We start from the raw sequence: 15,827 nt of genomic DNA, 5'->3' as shown, positions 1-15,827 counted from the left end.
AAGTTGCCTGGCTTCTTACTGGCTCTCATGGGCTCAGGTGTCATGGCCAGCAGCCAGAAACAAACTGTTTGCCTTATGCACTGTGAAGGCTGCACTGTGGAGGCATAGACTCTGGAGTCAGACTCAGTCTTACCTGGCTTTGGGTCCTTCTCTTTAGACTTGAGGTGCAAGCGAAAAGCCTGAGAGACAAACTTCACGAACCTCAAGCTGTTGGCTTGTGTGGCTTTGGGCCAGCACCCACCCCACCCCATTTCTTAGAGCCAGCCTCCCGTGTGAAACAGGCCATTTCTTTGCGCTTGGATCTGAGCATTAAGCCTCAGATGCATACCATTGGTCCCCAGGTACTTGTCAAATGGGCCAGGTTATTGTGCCCTGCCTGAGATGGGCAACAGAGGCTGGTGATTGTGTTTGGAGGGTGGAGTCATCCTGTGGGGGAAGGGAATGCCTGAGAGGTCCCATCTGCACAGAGGTGGTCAGAAGAAGGGGGATCGTTAAACGGTAAGTTGCGAGTGGGTGCTGAAGAACTCCCATGCTGTGGGCTGCACGCTGCCTCTTAGCATGGTCAATAGCTATGGTTGGTGGTCTCAACCCATGAGTGTGCTCACACAGCAGGTGTCCAGGGCCTCTCCAAGAAGGCTATAGTATTGTCTTAGGGTTTTACTGCTGTGAGCAGACACCATGACCAAGGCAACTCTTTTAAGGCTGGCTTACAGGTTCAGAGGTTCAGTCCATTATCATCAAGGTGGGAACATGGCAGCATCCAGGCAGGCATGGTGCAGGAGAAGTTAAGAGTTCTACATCTTCATCTCAAGGCTGCTAGGAAAAGACTGGCCCCTAGACAGCTAGGATGAGGGTCTTAAAGCCCATACCCACAGTGACACACCTACTCCAACAGGGCCACACCCACTCCAGTAGGGCCACGCCCACTCCAGTAGGGCCACGCCCACTCCAACAGGGCCACACCCACTCTACTAAGGCCACGCCTACTCCAGTGGGACCACACCTACTAACAGTGCCACTCCCTGGGCCGAGCATATACAAATCTTCACAAGCATCTAAACCAACCCGTGAGTATCATGAACAGGGTGACCAAGTTGAGTTCTGTGGTGCTGTAGTGCGGACAGTAGCCTCAGGCTGTGTTGTCAGGGGAGAGGTTCTCACCCTCAACTTCCCTAGAGGAAGCTGTGGCTTGAAATGTTTCCTGTGTGCCTCACCAGGGCCTCAGCCCAAATGTTAGGACACATGGCAGCTGCACGGTGTCCCAAGGTCAGACCTCAACCCTCCCAGATGCTCCTTGGTCGTAATGAATGGGGCCTGCCCTTCTGTTGACCTCCCCCTCCTCTGTCCCCACCCAGAGCTGCCCTGTGCTCTCTATCTCACTTGCTCCTGGGCTATCAGAAAGTGCTCGACTCTTGAGTCTGGGGTTGCTGTCCTGTCCTCCTGTCCTCCTGTCCCTCTGTCCATCTCACTCAGCCGTCGCCCTCATGGTCCTCTCCCATCCTCCAGGCCTGTGTCGAGCACTGCCTAGGAAGACATTTGCTCTGTGAGACCTGGTTCCTTCCCTAAAGAGTCCCAAAGAGGCCAACCCTGGGTGCTGGGAGGACTTGGCAGAGCTGTGCACGTGAAGAGGAGGGACCACAACAGCCTTTCAGGATGGCCCCTCAGAAACCAGAGTCAGGCAGTGTGTGACATAGGGCTCACTGTAAGTTCTGCTCTGAGGCCTGACAGAGTGACTTTGGCAGCTGAGCTGAGCCTCAGAAGCCACCGGAAACTAGCCCACAGCCCTGCGCTTGCAGAAGGGGCCAGCCCAGCCCTCTGAGGTTTTCTTGGTTTTGTGTGTCCTTTGTGGGCTGAATGTTTGTCCCTCTTTGTGAGTCCCCAGAAGGGTTCAGGGTAAACCTGGGAAGGATTTGGGTGCCCATTGACCTCTAATTCTCTCTCTCTAAAGCTAAAAGGTACAACCTGGAGAAAGGGAGCAGGGCTCCCTGGTGCCCGAGCCCTTCTGCTAGCCCGCTGTGTGACTGTAGCTTACTGGCTAGTCCTCTCTGGGCTTCAGGCTCTTGTCTATGAAAGCGGGCCCACCGCTGCTGTCACCATTTGTGGGTGTGAGGTTCATTGAGCCTCACAGTGTGTGGTCTGGCATGGGGAAGACAGAATTTAGGGGAGACGGCTTAAACACCCCTCACCACAGGCTTCAAGCTGCCCTGGAGGAGGCAGGGAAGGTGGGATGTCTCTTGGGGCTTTCTGGTGGCCCTTCTTGCTGGCCACTAGGGTGGCAACACTGACCTGATGGTAAGTGGGTCAGCTTGGTCCCAAGGGCAATGATCTGCAAGCAGCCATGGCCCAGGGTAGAGAAGGGCTGGTTGCTCCCAGAGCTGAGCCCTAGCAACAAAACTCAGAAAGGATGTGGCGGGCATAAGACCCTGTGGTCACGCCACTTGGCCTGGCCCAGCATTGGCCACAAGACTTGCCTTCTATTCGTCAGAGTAGGGGGCAACAGAAGTCAGAGGTCTCTGGGTATCAAATGGCTAGACCTTCCTCTTGTGAGTGACTGCTTCCAGACCAAGGCCTTTGGGGCAGTAGCCTTATCCCTCCTTCCCTCCCTCTCCCTTTTTTGGGGCTTTCCACAAATGCTCTATACTGAGCCACATCCCAGTCCCCTTTCTACTTTTGAGACAGGGGCTTGCTAAGCTATGTAGGCTAGTCTCAAATTTACAATCCTCCTGCCTCAGCTCCCTAAGTACCTGGGATAACAGGTGCTACCATTCTGGCTAGGGGGCAGTTTCTCTTCCGACTCCCAACCCCATGCCTTGTTTGTCTAAAATAGGCTAAGTGCCTTCCCAGTGGGTGTTGTCCTGGGGGCGGGTTCTTCCTCCTTGGGAGGCCATCACTAATATGATCTCTGTCATTAGTCTACACTGCCATGGCGTCCCAGTGTTCATGTGTGACATCCTTATTCCAGGGTCCTGAGTATTCCCACAATCCCTATCTTACAAGTGGGACATCTGATGCTGGGGGGCGGGGATGCCCCCTCTCCCCCAGACCATGTGCTGCAGCGGGCTGAGCCACTCAGCACCCACAGTCCCTCTATTCCACCTATCTCACGGGCCAGGATCACAGAACAAGGCGTCTGAGGTGAGGGGGCGGGTAGGATAGTAGAGTGGAGGTGGAGGAGAGTGGAGAGGGAGGTGCCAGGGGCATGAACGTGACTTTGCCCTGCCTGGGTTCCAGTGTGATTTGCCACAGCTGGGTGAGCCTGGGCAGGTGACTGGCCCTCTGTATCACATTTACTTCAGGGATCACAGGAGCCCCATCAAGCTTCTCTCAGGTGAGGTACAAGCTTTGGGCCTCAGAGCTCACACAGCCACTGTGACTGTCATCCGAGCAGTGGCTAGGAAAGAAGAGGGCTTCCGATGATCTGATGGTGTCCGTGGTAACCTTGGCTCTGTCTGTCCAGGATTCTGGTTTCCCTTGCTTCTTCCTGTGGTTGTTACGGGGCTAGCCACTGTGTGGGGGGGGAGTGGGACAGAGCCCCGAGTGTCTGGCCCGAGGCTCGTGTGTCCTCTTAGTTGCCGGTTGCAAGGGCTGTTAGTGGTTATCCTGTGTGGAAACTCCCTTTGTAGAAATGATGGCGTTGTGCTTCTTATTGCAAGGAAACCAGAGGGAGAGTTTTTAGTAGTTTGGGGGAACAGGTCATACCCGTGAACAATCCAGCCATTAAAACCGCACTGCCACTTTAAGTGTCCCAGAAAGAAACCCTTTCCTGTCACCCACCCGCATCACCCTGGAAACCAGACTCCGTGTGTGCACGCTTCATCCTGAGCGTGATGTTCTGGAGGCTTAGTAGCACAGTGTGTCCTTGTCTAGTTAGGGTCTCGTCAGACAGAGCCTGTGTGGGTCTGGAATGGCTTTGAACTTGTGATCCTCCAGCCTCAGCCTCCTCTTCTCTAGGATCCCAGGCATGTACCACCACGGTGTTGGTGTTGTTGTTATTATTATTATATATTATTATTATTATTATTATTATTATATTATTAGCTTTGTTTTTGAGACAGGGTTTCTCCATATAGTCCTGGCTGTCCTAGAGCTCACTCTGTAGACCAGGCTTGTCCCAAACTCAGAGATCCACCTGCCTCTGCCTCCCGAGTGCTGGGATTAAAGGCGTGCACCACCACACTTGGCTGGACTTTTTTTTTCTTTGTTTTTGAGACTCTCTGTGTTCCCCAGGCTGGCCTCAAAATCCTGGGCTCGGCTTCTCGAGTCCCCGGGACTTGGGGTTGAACCGCTCTGCCCACCCGACTGGATTCCTTTTTAAAGGTGTTACCGTGTGTTCCAACAACGTTGTGGAGTTGGTTCTCTCCTTCCACATTTATTCGACTTCCGGGAATTGAACTCGGGTCACCAGGCTTACACAGCAAGTGTCTTCACCCTCTTGGTCATCTCGTTAGCCCCACAACTCCATTCCTTGTGCATCCACCCTGTCCCAAAGCTTGCTTGCTTTTTTCTCTCTTCTCTTTGCTTCTCTTTCTCCCTCCCCCACCCCTCTCTCTCTCATGGCGGCACCCAGCACACTCAGACAACTGTCCTAAATGTGTCCTTCCAAACTGGGCTCTGGTGAATGTAGAGCTGTGACTTGGCTATGCCCAGTCACCAGCTCCTGTCTGGCTAGATGCCACCAGTCCAGCCATGAGGGAAGGGCAGGAAGCCGCCCAGGGGTATCGGGAACAGGAGAGATCCGGTCACCTGGTCCAGCTCCAGTCTGGAGCCTGAGGCTCCTCCTGTGAGGTAAAGCCAGCCAGGGCAGGATAAGGGACTGTTTGTGGACCTCCCTAGTCAAACAGCCTTGACTCGCCTGGCTCTCGCCCTGGTCTAGTCCAGTGTCCCTAATGTCCTCTTTTTTTTTTTTTTTTTTTTTAAATCAGCCAACCCCTCCCCCGCCGGAGCATGCATTTTTGTCTCCTGGAGTACCAGACTAGGCCCGAGGTCCCTCAGAAGGTCATTGCTATAGGACAGGCGCAGGCAGCCTTAATGGAGGCTTTGGTCCTCCTCTGAGGATGGGCAGCTGAGACTGTGTCTGCGTCCCCTCTGCTGGGACCCATAGCTTCTGGTGGGATGAATGCCTTTTCTGAATTAAATCTCACACACCTTACAGCCCAATCGTAAAAATGCACAGCAGTGCCAGTGTCTCTGCAGAGCGAGTATACAGAATATTTGTCACCTAAGAGAAGCTTGTCCCCTTAGGTGTCTTCTGGCTCCCTGAGCCCTGGGCCATCCCCCTCCTGCTTTTTGCTTCAGCGGCTCAGCCTGTTCTGGACACATTTAAATGGAGTCATGTGACTTTTCACGGCCAATGCCTTTCCAACAGTGTCAGTTCTCAGGTTCATCCTCCTGCAGTGGGTATCGGTGTCCAGTTAGTTCTTTTCCTGGCTGTATAATGTTCCCCTGGGTGGACAGTCCTCAGTTCAGCTATCGATTTACCTGGGAGCAGGCACTGTTGGCCTTTCTGTGGTTCTTACGAGCCTTGCTCCCATGGAGACTGCCTGTATGTGTTGTATCTCTTGGGTGCATGCTGGGAGGCACCATGTCATGAGAGTCCATTTCCTTGAGGCCTGTCTTAGGGTTTTACTGCTGTGAGCAGACACCATGACCAATGTTAGTTTTATAAAGGACAACATTCAATTGGGGCTGGCTTACAGGTTCTGAGGTTCAGTCCATTATCATCAAGGCAGGGACATGGCAGCATCCAGGCAGGCCTGGTGCAGGAGGAGCTGAGAGTTCTACACCTTCATCTGAAGGCTGCTAGTGGGAGACTGACTTCCAGGCAGCTAGGATGAGGGTCTTAAGGCTCATACCCACAGTGACACACCTCCTCCAACAAGGCCACACCTCCTCCAACAAGGCCACACCTCCTCTAACAAGGCCACACCTTCTCAACAGGGCCACACCTCCTCCAACAGGGCCACACCTCCTCCAACAGGGCCACACCTCCTCCAACAGGGGCCACACCTCCTCCAACAAGGCCACACCTCCTGGGAGCCCAGTGCAGCCACTGCAGGGCTCCCCCTTCCACCTTTCCCCCTTCCCAGACTCTGCAGCTCTCCTCTCTGCAGTGTGAGGAGTGTGAGTGTGCCACCCACCTCTCAGCTTCCTCCAAGTGACAAGCTCCAGTGGCGCCCAGTCTGTAGGCAAGAGGCCTGAGGAGAGGGTGGGGCTGTCGGGGATGAAGGGATACCTCATGGCCTGTGTCAGGTGGCACTGATGACTGTTGTCTTGTGGCTTTCTCTCTCTGTGTGTGTGTCCTGGAATACAGCAAGGAGAACTTTAACAATGTACCTGACCTGGAGCTCAACCCGATCCGATCCAAAATCGTCCGTGCCTTCTTCGACAACAGGTGCGCTCCCTCTCCTGGTCAGGCTGAGGCGGCCCACCTCTTCTGTCCTCAGGCACAGAGAATGGGTGGGGGTGGACGGTTCTCCTGGGCTCCGTTCACTTCTCCGTGAGTCACTGCTGGCTGCGTGACAGACGGCTCCCAACCCAGCAGATGCTTTGGGTTTTCTTCACATTTGCCCGTGTGCACATGCCCGTGTGTATGCGGGTACACATGTATGTTTGTGTGTTCGTGGGTGCCGGAAGTCAACCTCAGCTGGCGGATCTCAGGTTGTCGGTCTCATGGGCCTAGAGCTTGCCAATTTGGCTAGGCTGGCTGGAGCCTAGGCCAAGGGAGCCCCGGGGATCCTCCTGCCTCAGCCTCCCCAGAACGGAGATGACAAGCACATGATCCCCCTGCACCCCAGTCCTTATGCTGGCTGGACAAGCATCACACCTGCTGGGCTAGCTCCTAGCCCCGCTTTTTGCATTTTATCCGTGACTCTGGAACAGAACCCAGGGCCTCAGGCGTGCAAGGCAGGCAGGGGCTCTACCTCTAGGATCTGCCCCAAGCTCAGCACCGACTTCTTGTGGCTTCTGTGGGCCGGAGAGTTCAGTTTCTCCTCCCACCTGTGGCCAAGGCAAAGAACAGGAGGTACAGTGGCGCTCATGGGCTTGCGTGCAGAAGGCATCATTCCAGCCCCTGGGCTCTAGAGTGCTGATTGGATGATAAGGGCAGTGGCCTCTTTTTTTTTTTTTTTTTTTTCTTCGAGCTAGGGACCGAACCCAGGGCCTTGGCCTTGTGCTTGCTAGGCAAGCGCTCTACCACTGAGCTAAATCCCCAACCCCTGGGCAGTGGCCTCTGAACTGGTGGGTCAAGTAAGTAAGGAAGTAACCAAGTAACTAAGCTAGGCTGAGGTCTAGTTGGAGGAGTCAGGAACACCGTGGGGTGGGGGATGGAGGGCTCAGGCACAGATTCTTGGGAACATGTACCCGGAGGGCCATGTTGTCTTGAGATTCTCTGTGTGTGTGTCTGTCTATCTGTCTGTGTCTGTTTAGCACTCTGTACATGCAGAGCCATCTCAAGAGATGCTTTATGTACTGAGGTCCTCCCTTCTCCTGCTGCCCCTTAGGAACCTGCGTAAGGGGTCCAGCGGCCTGGCCGATGAGATCAACTTCGAGGACTTCCTGACTATCATGTCCTACTTCCGGCCCATTGACACTACCCTGGGCGAGGAACAAGTGGAGCTGTCTCGGAAGGAGAAGCTGAAATGTACGTGCTGAGTCCCAGGTTCTCCAAATGCGGGGGATCCCCAACAGCAGGAGGCTAGGCCATCTGCCGGAGGGAGGAAAGACAGTCAGGGGACATAGCCTGTGTCCTTACACCATGAGCCCCTTAACAGCAGTGTTGGGGTGGCCTTTCTGAAGTTGCACCTTGGCGGCAGTCTCATTAAAAAGCCCAGCAGCTTCTGACCTCTCCAGACAGGAGGGGTGGGATGGATGGAGATACGGGGTGTGGGGTGATGTATTTTAAAGACCTGGGTTTCTCTTGAAATCGGACACTCAGCTGCGTGACCTTGAACCTGGGGATGGTTTATGGACTGTGGGGCTGAGGACTCTGTTGCAGACGGAACCTTACAACCAGAGCTGGGGAGCCCCTGAGTCTGGGTCCCATGCCTGCTCCCCCCATGGCATGCTTGGAAGCACAGTCTATAGCAGCCTTCTCCTGAGGCCCCACCTTAGGTTGTCAGCACTAGAGCACATTCAGTGGCCATCTTGGCTAGACGGCAGCACAGAGCAGTGGTCCTAGTCACGTCTCCTTTTTCCCCAGTGGTCCTTTCCTGACCTTTCTGACATCCCACCCCACCTTCTCGGGCTCTGACTGCTTGGCTATGTTTAGCTCTGGAGTGTATGTGAGGAGCTGGTGAGAACAACTGTCCTGAGTGTCCCCTGGGCCTCCTGCGTCACTGTTTAGGACAGACAGTCCCAGTGTTCACTCTGAGGGCTGGGGTGAGGATCGTGAGATCAGAAGAGTACAGGTCTGAACCAGTTCAGGACCGGTATCTTAGCACTTAGGGGCCTTGACAGCCCATCTGTGAGGTGGGTGTGGCCACCCTGATCTCATGGGGTCAGTCAGGACATTGTGACCAGGAAGTACTTTGCATGGTTCTGGGCACTTATTTCCTGACAGACGCCAGAACAGAGTGCTGGGCTGGTGGGGGGTGGCCACTCTGCACTTCATCTTTGTGGGCTGTTGCTAATCCTGAGAGAGGCAGCCAGGCCTTGCCACCCTCCGGATCCGCCTAGGACCAGCCAGCCATCAGGATGTGGGCATTGTGGTTCAAGACCTGGCATTTTAACGTGATACCCGAGAAGCTCTGTGCTCACGAGATACCCGATCCTGTCACACGTGTCTGAAGTGTAGTGGGGTTTCCTCCAATGTATGTCTTAAGAGATGGGAGACTGAGGCTTAGAGAAGTCACTTGCTCAACGCATCTGACTAGCTAGAGAACAGTTAGGTCCTGTGCCCCCAGGCCCTTCTGCCCCAAGGCTGTGGGATCTGGATCTCGCCATGAAGTTTTGCTTTTCGTTTGGTATAGCTTCAGAGTGGGGATCTCGGGGAGGATGGGACCCGGGTCCCACTCCTGGCTTGGCCTAACCGGCTCCTACCTACGTCCTCTGTCGCCCGCAGTTCTGTTCCATATGTATGACTCGGACAGTGACGGCCGCATCACCCTGGAAGAGTATCGAAATGTAAAGTATTCTCTCTTGGCCCGCCTGGGCTCCTGGTGTCTCCCCCTTCTCGGACTGTCGAGTCCCAAGATCACCAAGTGTCTGCCCCACTGGCAGGTGGTGGAGGAACTGCTCTCTGGAAATCCTCACATCGAGAAGGAGTCAGCTCGGTCCATCGCCGACGGAGCCATGATGGAGGCTGCCAGCGTGTGCGTGGGACAGATGGTAAGAGCCCCTGGGGTACAGGGAGGGAAGGGTGGCCAGTAGCAGTTACACCAGCAGACACAGCCCATTCTGTGGCTCTGTGCCACAAGTCAGTGGCAGGAGCCAGGTGACCTGCTCGCTGCTCTGACCACAGCCTGTCATAGAGCGAGCGGAGGTCATAACCCAGTGCAGGTTCTTCTGCCTCTGGGAGACTGCAGGTCTGGAGATCTGTGGACCTAAGGAGTACCACTGTGCCTTCCTTACCCCTGTCCTTACCCCTGAGGGCAGCACCGAACACAGGACCCCCATGTGCTCTGCGTCCTCACTAAGTGAAGTGGAGGTGTTCTCAAGCCTGGACACTGGGGCCAGGACCTTGCGTTTGTGAAGACCATTGGTGTTGGGGGTGGGGCGGCAGCTGAAGGACTTGAGTGGGGGGCTGCAGAACAGACATTTTCTATACGTGTCAGACATGTGTGACAGGACTGGATATCTCATGAGCACAGAGCTTCTCGGGTATCACCTTCAAATGCCAGGCAGTAGGTGTACACTGTTTCGTGGCTTCTGCCTCGTTCTACTGTTGGGGAAACTGAGGCTCAGCTCTGAAGATTTCTTTGGAGCATGTGATCTTCCCTGTGTAGGGTCTCTCTTGCAGGGTGGGGTTGTAGCCCAGCAGTCCCTAGGGTGGGTAGGTGGCCACCTCCATGGACAGGTCTTCCAGCAAAGCTCTAGCCTCCTTGTCTCCTTGTACCTGGCTTGTATCTCTCTGTGCTTTTCTCTCAGAGAGGCGACTGGCCCTGGTTTGGGGAGGGGGGCGGGGGAAGCCACACTGTGCATGCATGTGAAGTGCCTTAGGGCCCTGACCTGGTGGAGAATGGAGCTCCCCTTGTAACTTGTGGTGAGCTAAACACCCATTGGGCTTAATTAAACTCTCCTTCCCTCAGTGACTCCCAGCCCGCTTCACTTTTAGTTGGTGGTGACTTTTCCCTAATTTGCTGTAGTAAAATTGCTGGCAGCTGGTGCCTGCTGATTTAAATCAAATCCGCTCTGCCTCCGAGGTGGGGGCATCCCCAGTGCAGATCCCTGGTGCTGTGGGGACAGAGCCACCGGGGAGCTTGTCGTGTGTGTCTACCTGTGGAGTGCACACTGCCTATCAGCCAGATCAACACAGACCCCAATCCGCCCGCCCCTGGGGGTGTGGGGGCTGACGCTGGCTAACGCTTCTGACCACACCTCTCACCAGAGAGCCAACCGCCTTCTCTACTTTGATGCTGTTCCAGAGCCACTTACTGACTTGGGCGGTGACTCTCCAAGCACCATCTTCAGGTTCTGTCTGTGCAGGGCTTCTGGGCTGATGAGGGTGGGGTTGCTGGGTTAGCTCCATCCCGGGCTCTCCCACTCCCCGCCTTCTGTCCTTGCCAGCGCCACCTTCCTGTTCCACTCCTCACAGTGGAGCCCGAGTCTATAATTAGCTCCCCTCACCCAGCCTGGGAGTCTGGTGCCCTGGAGAGGCAGGGACAGAGGAAAAGCTCTGGGGACAGACAGGGCAGGCCCAGGCCAGTGGAAAACTGGGGGCTTTTGTGAAACGTTTTAAGAAACAAAGGGACATTAAAAGGGCATTGACCCTTGCCTCCAAGAGCAACCGGGAGAGAGTGAAAGGTCACTCCCTCTCCATCCCCATTTTAAGTCCTGCCCTGTGGAACCACCCTTGGGGTCCTTTTCCATGGTGCCAGCAGACACATAAGCGTGTGTCTTTGTTGTTTTGTTGGGTCTGGTCACTTGTGTTGTTTTGAGTTGTGTGTGTCTGGGTTTTGAACCCAGTGCCCAGGATGTGCTAAGCTCAGGTTGTACTAGCTCTAGCCTAGTCTAACTCCATTCGCAGTTACACCAGCCGGCCTTGATTGGCCATGGCCTTCTTTCCCCCTGGCAGAGACATGTGTCCAATGGGTGGGTGACACTTCCTCAAGCAAGGAGCTACACACACTTGTTCCTGTGTGTCTCCTAGTCTTGGCTTTGTGTACATCTCAGAGCCTTTCCACACTAAGAGGCTAGCCCCTTGATAACCATGAAGGGCAGGATCCGGTGAAGGACTCTGAGGCAGTGCAGGGGGCCCTCTGGGTACCCAGCAGGGACCTCTGGGGCCCTGCACTGCTGGTCACTGTCACAGTGAGCTGCTGGGTGAACTGTTTTTGAAGACTTGTTTGGCAGTGTGTGCCTTCTGTCCCCACGGTAGGAAGGATACGGCTGGAGACTCGCTTGGTCAAGCATGCTAGGCCCCTGGCTGAAGCCACACTGTTCCCTCGTTATCATGGTGACTCATGCGCACGCGGGTGGACACAGAGGGCCCTCCATGCCCCTCCCTTTACCCTAGTGGGCTGTGAGCGTAGATTAGCCCAGAATAGTTCTGTTATCAGGACCTGGGCTGACAGGAGGTATCTTGGTGGCCAGATTTCTAGTGACAGGGTAGGGTGGGCTGTACTGGGAAGGAAGGCCCATGTCTGGAGGTCCCACTGTTTCTTCCCCTGATCGTTCTGGGGGAGTTCGGTGGGAGACACACAAGGAGCGAGTACTGTGCCTTAGTTGGGGTTCCAAGAAACTGGCCTTGGCTAGAAGCAAATGATCCCGCTTTTCTAACTCTGCCTCAAAAATGCTACCTCTGTGCTCTGGGTGTTGGAAGGAGAGGTGGACTGTCTCACAAGACCCTGGGGGGACTCTCTGGCCACACACTAACTACAGTCTTGTCCTCAGGAACCGGACCAGGTGTATGAGGGGATCACCTTTGAGGACTTCCTGAAGGTGAGTGCCAGAGGGGCAAGATGGGGACTCTGGGCCACCATGAGGACCTTGTGGAGCTGTGGCCATTGGCAGATCCCCAGTGCTCACCAGGGCTGTTCTATAGGAAGAAGGCCTTGCGAGCCACACTGACTGACTTGCTTGGCTTTGTGGAAAGGGTGGTGTTGCTGTGTGGTCTGTGACTGAGTGGCATACAGGTAGATGGGAGAAGTGAGTTTCTCCTATCCTGGGACACTGGCAACCCTTTTTGGGAGCAGTTGCTTTTTCACGGCAGAACAGAGACTGCACCGGGACAAACACCAGGATTCTGCAAACAGACTGGAGCAGGCGGCATGCTGCTGAGGGTCATGAGTGGTCACCCACTCGTCTGTCCCCACTCGTGCAGTGGCATCTGCAGCCAACCTGGTGGACAGCCGTTACTGTCACCAACACACTCTAGGGCTGGGAGTTAAGGCTGACTCCTAGTGGATGCAGTGACCAAGGTATCTGGAAGCAGGAAGAGGAAAACCCTAAAGTCATGTCTCCGAGGCCTCCTGGGGATGAAGGTCAGGACGTAGGAAGACCTATGAACTCCCCGTCCAGTTTCCCAGCACACAGGCCTCGCTAAGGCCTGTGCATGGGGGAGGCCTGGAGCATCTAGGTTGTTTGCAGAGCCTCTGCCCACCAGGGGGACGCCGACTGCAGGCAGGCAGGCAGGCAGGCACCATAGCTCCAGCCTCTCAGGGAAGGAGGCAGAGGTCAGCTGCTGCCCGTCACGCCCAAGGCTACACAGGGTGTGTGGAGGGGGAAGCCAGGAGCTGTTAGTGGACAGATCTGCTTAGGCATGACTGGGGCCTGTTCATCTGGAAACACGACGCAGGATACCAGGACAGCAGGAGATGCAGTTGCCCTGAGCATGTCTCAGTGGCACACAAATGCCCAGGAGACTGAGGCAGGGATGTCATGAGTTCAAAGCCAGCCTGGGCTAGAGTAAGACTCTTAAGACAAACTAACCCCGCTGCTTCCCCCTGGGCTCTTCAGAAGCTAGCTCCCCACTTTGTCCCTTCTGGTGCCCCCCACCCCCCAGTGTCTGTGCTCTCTCCCAGAACTTGACTGAACTCATCATGGAGCCTAGGATCTTTCTCAGAGAGCATCTTCAACTCCCAATAGTTGGGGTTGCTCTTTGTGAAGTGGAATAGGACCAGGGCAGGGGACAGTGGGTAGGAAGCCCAGCTCCTAGGTCTGTCTCACCCTGGGAAGCTCAGGGAGGGCATCTCTGTAGATAATGATTGACAGCCTGGCAGTGTGACACCCCAACATCACAGAGACACACGAGGCACCTGCCTGTTAGATCCCTGTCCTCGCCCCTATTCTGACTCCCTACTTGTAACCCCTGCCCTGCTCATAGCCAAGGAACTGGAGAAAGGGTGATCTTGGGAGGGACAAGGCCTTGTCCTGTAGGCCAGTGGCCTCGTGACCTGAATGTCCAGGCCCTAACTGGCTAGGGTTGACAGTTCACAGCAGCATCACTCTATCTGAGCATAAGTTGGAAGCAGATGAACTCGTTTTTTTTTGTTTGTTGTTTTTTTTTCTTTTCCTTTTTGAAGCTGAGGACCAAACTCAGGGCCTTGTGCTTGCGAGGCAAGCACTCTACCACTGAGCTAAATCCCCAGCCCTGCAGATGAACTCTTATCCCACCAAGGTTATGGTGACCAAGCTGGCAGGTCATTTAATGATGGCTGTCTAGTGACGCCTGCCATGGGACGGCCCCCAGGCATCTACACTGTGTTCTGTTGGCCCATTCTGAGTCTGGGAAGTGGGCAGCATGATGAGGAGACCCTGGAATTGCACTGGGGAGAAGTGGCTGGAACTTGTAGAAGCCACGGGAGTGGGTGGGGGAGTGAGATCGTGGAGCCCATTGAGCCCTCACTTGGATTCAGGACTTCATCCTTACTCCACGGTGACCATCTCAGCGAGAGCCTGAGGGTCATAGCCAGGGTAACCAGCAGACACAGGGGCTCACTTAGCTCGGCCTCAGAACCATCCTTCTTGTGAGCAAACAGTGGTTCAGTCTGTGGCAGGGGCAGTGGGTGGGCAGGCCAAGGACCTGGTTGGGGGCATCCGGCAGTGGTGGGGACGCCTGCTGATGCCACTCCCTCCATTCCAGATCTGGCAGGGCATCGACATCGAGACCAAGATGCACATCCGCTTCCTCAACATGGAGACCATTGCCCTCTGCCACTGATCGTGCAGGGAAGGGGTGGCTAAGGACCAAGGTTCAGCCCTTTGTCTGGGCTGCTGTGACAATCAGTAACCCTTCAGTTAGCCTCCCTGTGTGGTGTGGCGTGTGGAACTCCGATGTTTTTATCTCTAATGGTGACAATAAAGGTTTCCTAATGAGCCCGGCATCCCCATCTGTCCCTCACACCCCTTAAAGGAGCCTGGTCTCCAGTGACCTAAGACTGATTCCGAGGGGCAGGCAGACTGGTGAGGAAGACCCTCTGTCCTGTCTGCTGGTCCTCCTGTATCATCTGTTTTCTCCTTGAAGGACCAGGCATCCACCTGTGGTCTCCACCCAGGGGAAGCCAGGAAGTGTCTGTCTGTCTGTCTGTCTGGGCAGGCTTCCGGAGACCTGGCATGTAGGTAATGGGGTTTTCTCGGCACCATCACGGCTGGCTGACTGCTGACGCCAGCTCCTGATGGTGGGTACCTGCAGCTGGGGCTACCATGGTTCCTGACAGCATGGACCCAGATGTGAGCCCAGGACACTCCAGCCCCCAGCACAGCCAGCAGTGGAGACCAGAGGAGCCTCCTGCAGGTAAGCAGCTTGTGCGGCTTGGCTGGTCATTTCAGGATGGGTGGGTGCGGGGCCCATAGAGCAGAGCCCCTCACAGCCTGTGGCTCCCTGGTGTTTGCTCTCCAGCTCTCTCAGGTGTTGCTCTGCAGTGCTTTGTTCCCTCTGTTGACACAGAGAGGTGCTTTTCTAGACTCCAGAAAGTTCTTTGGGTAACTGGTGACTGCTGCTGTTGGCACGCTTAGTTAGACATCTTGTTCTGAGCACGTTTGATCTCATTTGTGTAGTCTGTGAATGGCCACGTCATGGGTACCACAGCCGGGGCTCCCTTAGGCCCAGAGGGCAGTCATGATGTATCCCCACTCAGTCCCCTGCCATGTGTGTGTAGGTGGATGCGGCTAAACAGCTTTTCTTTATATTTTATTATTGTTACTTGTGTGCATGCATCTGTGCACAGGAGTGCATGTTGGCTGGCGGGGTGTGCGTGTCAGAGCCTTTGGAGCTGGAGTTAGAGGTGTGGCTTGTTCTGTGGGTACCAAGAGCCAAACTCTGGTTCCCGTGTTCTTAAACACGGAGCCACCCCTCCAGCCCCCCATCGTATACATTTTAAGTTGTTACTATCAGTGTGTGACCATGGGTGTGCACGTGCTATGGTGTGTGTGGTCAGAGGACAGCAGGCCGTTCTTGCCTTCACCACATTGAGGCACTGAGGCCCAGGGCTTTCCCAACATCTGTGTACTCCAGGCTTCTGGCAGTTGTTGTCTCCGCTCCCATCTCACTGGAGTTCTGGGATACAGATGTGGGTTACCACATCGGCCCTTTGATGTGAAGACAAAACGTGTATGTACCTTTGTACACACGAGTGTGGTGCCCCAAGCTGAGGCCATTGCCCCCCAGAGCTCGTTACAGGCAGCTGGGAGCTGCCCGATGTGGGTGCTGGGAGCTCAACTGTCTCTTCGGC

The 15,827-nt window shown here is 55.1% G+C and overlaps 1 protein-coding gene across 1 annotated transcript in view; it reads left to right on the top strand.

The window, feature by feature from the left end:
* The window catches only part of Tesc (tescalcin), a 33,310-nt gene extending 18,838 nt beyond the window's left edge, over positions 1 to 14,472 (top strand). Inside the window, exons 3-8 of the mRNA XM_032887029.1 lie at positions 6,311 to 6,391; positions 7,500 to 7,639; positions 9,059 to 9,120; positions 9,217 to 9,324; positions 12,049 to 12,096; positions 14,240 to 14,472. Of these exons, the coding sequence (XP_032742920.1) occupies positions 6,311 to 6,391; positions 7,500 to 7,639; positions 9,059 to 9,120; positions 9,217 to 9,324; positions 12,049 to 12,096; positions 14,240 to 14,317 (517 nt within the window). The 3' untranslated portion in view covers positions 14,318 to 14,472. The remainder of the gene's footprint in view (positions 1 to 6,310; positions 6,392 to 7,499; positions 7,640 to 9,058; positions 9,121 to 9,216; positions 9,325 to 12,048; positions 12,097 to 14,239) is intronic.
* Positions 14,473 to 15,827: the final 1,355 nt, after the last annotated feature.

The sequence above is a fragment of the Rattus rattus genome, chromosome 16 (genome assembly GCF_011064425.1).
Source record: "Rattus rattus isolate New Zealand chromosome 16, Rrattus_CSIRO_v1, whole genome shotgun sequence".
Taxonomy (NCBI): domain Eukaryota; kingdom Metazoa; phylum Chordata; class Mammalia; order Rodentia; family Muridae; genus Rattus; species Rattus rattus.
The sequence above is the reverse complement of the archived record's forward strand: the minus strand, read 5'-3'. Positions and strand labels throughout refer to the sequence as shown.